We start from the raw sequence: 6,414 nt of genomic DNA, 5'->3' as shown, positions 1-6,414 counted from the left end.
CTAGCTGGGAGGACTGCTGGACCATCTGTTCCCCCTTGGGCCGGCTGAGAGCAGCCCATATTGGGCGAACGAGGAGGAGCCGGCGCGTGCGGTACCCCCTGTACGAGAGGGCAAAATATCAGGTACTCCCACCCCTTGGGTACTTCCGGTGCACCGATGCCGAAAAACATTTTAAAAATGTTTGAAAAATTCTGAAAAAAAGTTAGCACAGTCACACAACATCGATGTGTCTCGTCACAAAATTTCAAATCAAAGTTCAAAACATTTCTTGAGATACAAAAATGACAAATTTGACATCAATGTGATAATGGGCCAAATCTAAAGCCCAACTTATGTTATGTACTATTTACTGTCGAATTTGTCATTTTTGTATCTCGAGCAATGTTTTGAATTTTAATTTGAAATTTTGTGACAAGATGCATCAATGTTGTGTCAATGTGCTAAGTTTTTTTTTCAGAATTTTTCAAATATTTTTAAAATGTTTTTCGGCATCGGTGCACCGGGAGCACCCCAAAGGGTGGGAGTACCTGATATTCTCCCTGTACGAGAGGAGCTGAGGGATCGAACCGTTTTCTTTGACGGTGGCATTTTGGTCGTAAATACATCCAACTTCAGATTCTTTTTGTTTAAGCTTCAAAACCCCACTTTAATACTTTATTAAACTATATTAGGGATCTTGTCTGAAACAGTGCTGAGAATACAATCTGAGGGAACTAAGTCCAAAAAAAACGAAACACTAGAACTAGCACCTAGTTTTGCCAATAAATGGGCAGCCCCATTAGCCGTCCTCCAGACCCAGGTTAGCCTGAAATCATCTCTAGTTTTGATCATGGCCTTGACCTCTTCGACCACTTGTCCTACAGGCGACAAATTCCTCTCCTTTCCTGCCAGCATCCCAGCAACCACCTGCGAGTCCGTTTCCAAGTGCAGCCTCTGTATGTCTCTCTGAATGGCTAGCTAAATCCCTTTTTTGCATGCCAGAAGCTCAGCCATATCCAGCCTGGAGCAGTCCGGAAAGAAATGGGATGCGGCTCCCCTGAAAGCTCCATCTTCGTCCCTGAAAATCACGCCCCCGCCACCGCTCAAACCAGAACAACTCCAGATTCCTGTAAACATGGAGCTGCGTTAATACCTAGCTTCAGAAAATTACACTGCACCTAGTTGGCTTCGTGAAGTTTAGCTTCTTGGAGTTGAGGCGTTCTGGCTGAAACAGGCTGAGAAGTTGTGAAGTTTGGAGTTTGAGGGCAACAGAACAGGCCCTAAGAGATACACGCAAAGAAGATAAGAATGCAAGCATGCGAATCTCCAACCAAATAGATGGCTGAGGCATGCATGGGACCTAGAATCCCTTTTTATCTGTCCTAAATCTGAGCACATTTTCCAGATCCAGTGTACAAATGTCTGAAGATGCTACGGCCATGATTCCCGAGAAAGAAATGCCATAGTTTCGAAATGGGCGTGACATGTTCAGCAGTCCAAACCACGATGGAATACTTTTAGCCTCCATGTAATGCGGCAAGATTCCCGTACTAAAATCTCCACAAAACTTTGATGCGTCTTCCCATTTTCCACTTCTCCAGCCAGGCCTAATCAGTAGCCTTTAGCAAACATGGCCTACGTACAGCACCATTGCCATTACTGACAAGAAGACCGCAGAGCAGGTCAACACAGTGCCACTATAGCCTGTAGTAACATCATTTCGTCGACAACTCTGGTGCCTTGTGAAGAAAGCGTCCCATGCATTAATTGATCGCCGGAAGAAAAATGCCATTGTTTTGCGAGTTGCATTGCAACATGTATCGCCCCAAAATTCCCGTAATGAAGTTTCCACAAAATTTCTCTGCATGTTCAACTTTCCACTTCTCCAGAGAAGGTCTTCAGTAGCCTTTTGCAAACGTGGCCTACAGGCTACAGCTAACATGTATAGATTTTCCACAGGATGAGAGCAAAACCTTCGCTGTTTTAGACAGCCACCAGCTAATGCGTACAGGAAGACCGCAAACCAGGTCAATACCCTGCCAATATAGCCTCTAGTGACATCAATTCATGGACACCTTTGGAATCTTGTGAAGAAAAGGGTCACCCACTAGTCACCCCATGGCATGCTCTACTCCCTACTGGAAGCCCTACTCGGCACAGCAAACCGAGACACCAGCGCTTACACTGCCACCAGCACGGCAACACGCCTATATAACTTGTGCTCGGGCCAAAGCTCTAGACACACATGACCCAACGAGCTTTCTTGATCCCTCACTCTACGGCCCACACTCCACTCTACATATGGCAACCATGGCGCGGCCTCTCGAAATGCTGCTGCTGCTCTTGCTCGCCGTACATGTAGCGGCGGCGAGCAGCATCCACAACCCCGAGCGGGACGCGCTGCAGGCGTTCAGGGCCGGTGTGTCGGACCCGACGGGCACGCTCCAGTCGTGGAACAGCACGGCGCACTTCTGCTGGTGGCCGGGGGTGACCTGCGTGCACGGGCACGTCACGGCGCTGGAGATGTCCTACCTCGGTCTCACCGGGACCATCTCCCCGGCCTTGGGCAACCTCACCTACTTGGAGTACCTCGGCCTCAACAAGAACACCCTCTCCGGCAGCATCCTGAAGCTCCAAACCTTGATAGCCTCATGCTCGACCAGAACCTTCTGGGAGGCACCCTCCCCGAAGGCCTCTCGCGTCTTGCTCTCCTTCGGCAACTCAATGTCTACCAAAACCGCTTGCGCGGTACTATCCCACCAAGATTCTTCAACATGTCCAAGTTAGAAGACATGTCCCTCGCTAACAATGCGTTCACCGGAAGCTTGCCATCATACGCAGGAGCTCGGATGATGAAGCTTCAGGTTCTCCTCCTCGGCGGGAACAAACTAACTGGGCCGATCCCAGCATCTCTAGCCAACGCCACAAGCATGGCGTCTCTCAGCCTCTCCAACAATAGCTTCAATGGACAGGTGCCTCCTGAGATTGGCACGTTATGCCTCAGTAAGTTGGAGATGTCCAACAATGAGTTAACTGCAACCAATGAAGACGGCGGTTGGGAATTCTTGGACCGTTTGACAAAGTGCAACAACCTAGAAATTCTTTCTCTGGAGGACAACAAGTTCAGTGGCAAAATGCCACGCTCCATCGGCAACTTCTCAAGGAAGCTTTTGGATCTAAACCTCGGGGGTAACCGCATATCTGGTTCAATTCCATCTGGTATTGAGAACCTCATTGCCCTACAAACCTTGGGGCTAGAATCCAATCTCCTCACCGGTACCATTCCGGAGGGGATTGGGAAGCTCAAGAACCTTACAGAGTTACGGCTGCAGGAGAACAAATTGTCGGGGCCGGTGCCATCTTCCATCGGGAGCCTGACAGAGCTCCTTAGGCTTGTTCTTAGCAACAATGAATTGAGCGGATCAATCCCTTTGACCCTCGGCAACCTACAGAAGGTGGCTCTTCTCAATCTCTCCAACAATGCACTCACCGGTGAAGTCCCAAGACAACTCTTCAACTTGTCATCGTTGTCGCAAGCAATGGACTTGTCGAACAACCGGCTTGATGGCCCGCTTCCTCCTGAAGTCATCAGACTTGGGAACCTTGCGCTCCTGAAGTTGTCAGGAAACCTCTTGACTGGTGAGATACCAAAGCAGCTTGGTGGTTGCCAGAGCTTAGAGTTCCTCGGTTTGGACAACAACTTCTTTAGCGGAAGCATCCCATCTTCCTTGAGCAAGCTGAAGGGGCTTCAGATGTTGAACCTGACGAGCAACAAATTGTCGGGAAGGATACCTCCGGAGCTCGGAAGCATGTCCGGGCTCCAGGAGCTGTACCTTTCATGGAACAATCTGACTGGAACAGTCCCAGAAGAGATGGCAAATATGAGTTCGTTGATCAAGCTGGATGTGTCATACAACCATCTCGAAGGACACGTGCCACTTCGGGGTGTGTTTGCAAACATGACTGGGTTTAACTTCACCGAGAATGGCGAGCTCTGTGGTGGCGTGCCTCAACTCCATCTTCCACGATGTTCGGTGGTAAGGTACGGAAGCCATACTAATTGGCCTCTTCATATCATGGCACCGATCCTAGGCATATTTCTCATCTCGTCCATACTCCTCACCATTTTCCTATGCTACAAGAGAAACTCGAGACACACAAAAGCCACGGCACCAGACATACTTGATGCCTCGAACTACCAGAGGGTCTCGTATGCCGAATTGGCGAAAGCCACAAACGGCTTTGCGGATGCCAATCTGATAGGTGCAGGAAAGTTTGGTTCCGTGTACCTTGGAGCTCTCCCACTGAATGACAACGGAACACTCGAGAGTGTTCCTGTGGCGGTGAAAGTGTTTGATCTTCAGCAAGTCGGAGCCTCCAAGACATTCCTGTCGGAATGTGAGGCGTTGAAGAGTGTAAGGCACCGGAATCTGATCAGGATCGTCACCTGCTGCTCAAGCATCGATGGCAGGGGCGATGACTTCAAAGCTCTAGTGTTCGAGCTCATGCCCAATTACAGCCTAGACAGGTGGTTGCATCCGACACCTGAAGCGCTGAAGAACGTAGGCAGCCAAACCGCAATCCAACGGCTTAACATCGCCGTGGACATCGCCGACGCGCTGCATTATCTTCACAGCAACTGCGTACCGCCGATCATACACTGTGATCTCAAGCCAAGCAACATTCTTCTCAGCAAGGACATGACGGCCTGCATCGGTGACTTCGGCCTCGCAAAGCTGCTCCTCGATCCGGGGATCCATGACACCATGAATTCAGAGAGCACCATTGGAATCAGAGGCACCATTGGCTACGTCACACCAGGTAATTTAAATTCCATTTTCCTAGTGTCTCATGTACATATAAATAGCATTTGGCAGCTAATTAGATTAGAGACTACAAGTAGAATAACTTTGCTGGTATGAAAAGGAATAACTTATCTGTACTTTGCACTGCAGAGTATGGAACGACTGGCAAAGTTTCGACACAAGGCGATGTCTACAGCTTCGGCATCATGCTGCTGGAGATCTTCTCTGGGAGGTCGCCGACGGACGACATCTTCAGGGATGGCCTGACGCTGCCAGGGTTCGTCGGCGCGGCTTTTCCCAACAGAACAGAGGAGGTCCTCGACGCGACGCTGCTGGCGACCAAGGAATTCGATGGTGATTGCCGCGTCTCAGTGCATGATTGCTTGGCTTCTGCTATCTGGGTTGGGCTTAGCTGCACGAGAGCGGCGCCGTACGAGAGGATGAGCATGAGGGATGCGGCCGCCGAGCTGCGCGCGATCAGAGATGCTTGTGCCCAAGCCTGAATCCTGGCTACTTCTTTTCTTCTACCGAGAGGCATGTGCAGTGTAATGCCGTGTATGTATGTATGTATGTATGTTCAGAGTCCAGGCTTCACACATTTTATATCGTTTATTAAGAGAAACAACTTCGAACTGCTATGATAACAGAGATTACAGTTAGTGTAATTCGTCGCTGCAAATGGGTCGTCTTTTGAGATTGCTTTTCCTTACTTTCTTTTCCGCAAGATTTGCTTTAGCATGGGTGAAATAAACATGAAACATCACCGGTGCCATTTACTATTACAAGTTACCGAGATAGTGTAGGGATCAGATTCAGATCACCTGAAAGTATCTGAATCTTGGGGCGCGTGAGTGAGTGCCTACCTGGTCGGCAACCAATAACATTTGTGCTTGCACCCTCATTCCATCTCTTACAATTTCGTCTCCTCCCATTGGGCCGCTCCGTCTTCACCAGTTTCCACCAATCTCAAACAAGACGAGGACACGACGAAATTTTCGACCCAACTCAGAACAACGAGCCCGTCAAGGATAAGAACTCCTTGCCAACCTTCTTGTTTCCCAAGTGGCTGACAAACCTTGTGCTACTAGATCGAATATATGACTATCCATTCCTCTTCAGCATGCGCCTCCAGTACATCACTTGGCCTCACTAACTTCTTTATCTTCATTGCATCCACTAGCTTCGGATGGTGGCAACGAAGATCCCGCAACGCCTACTACGTCGACCTAGACATCTAAAGAGCCTGATGGATCCATCAAGTTGATCCCGACTAGGCCAACAAGCAACAATCTAGTCAAACTAGTAGGAGAAGAAGCTGGGAAGGCACCTAGGCCAAAAGTGATGCGCCCCTCGTCAAATCTTTCGACACAAGAAACACTGCCGTCAAACACCGACAAGTAATCCTAAGTCGGAGAACATCACTCACGGGAGCCAGGACGTGACGACCCATGGGAGGCAGAAAAGCAAAACACACACACACACACACACACACACACACACACACACATATATATATAAAGGGGCTCTCGAAACCATTCAATGTCCGCATCAAGCCATTTATCAACATGGAATCACGAAGGAACCAAAAGGATGCTCATAAAAAGGAGGAAGCAAAAAACTGCACTATATT

The 6,414-nt window shown here is 49.0% G+C and overlaps 1 protein-coding gene across 1 annotated transcript; it reads left to right on the top strand.

The window, feature by feature from the left end:
* The first annotated feature begins 2,239 nt into the window (after window positions 1–2,239).
* Window positions 2,240–5,495, top strand: LOC123154584 (receptor kinase-like protein Xa21). The gene is made up of 2 exons (XM_044573274.1): window positions 2,240–4,800; window positions 4,935–5,495. Exons 1-2 carry the CDS (start codon window positions 2,631–2,633, stop codon window positions 5,285–5,287), a joined length of 2,523 nt encoding a protein of 840 aa, XP_044429209.1. The 5' UTR covers window positions 2,240–2,630; the 3' UTR covers window positions 5,288–5,495.
* The last annotated feature ends 919 nt before the right edge of the window (window positions 5,496–6,414 follow it).

This window comes from Triticum aestivum, chromosome 7A (genome assembly GCF_018294505.1).
Source record: "Triticum aestivum cultivar Chinese Spring chromosome 7A, IWGSC CS RefSeq v2.1, whole genome shotgun sequence".
NCBI lineage: Eukaryota > Viridiplantae > Streptophyta > Magnoliopsida > Poales > Poaceae > Triticum > Triticum aestivum.
The sequence above is the reverse complement of the archived record's forward strand: the minus strand, read 5'-3'. Positions and strand labels throughout refer to the sequence as shown.

Coding starts and splice junctions, on each gene's coding strand:
- LOC123154584 (XM_044573274.1), top strand. CDS start 2,631: ATGCTCGACCAGAACCTTCTGGGAGGCACCCTCCCCGAAGGCCTCTCG. Junction 4,801..4,934: donor CATTGGCTACGTCACACCAG/GTAATTTAAATT, acceptor TTTGCACTGCAG/AGTATGGAACGACTGGCAAA.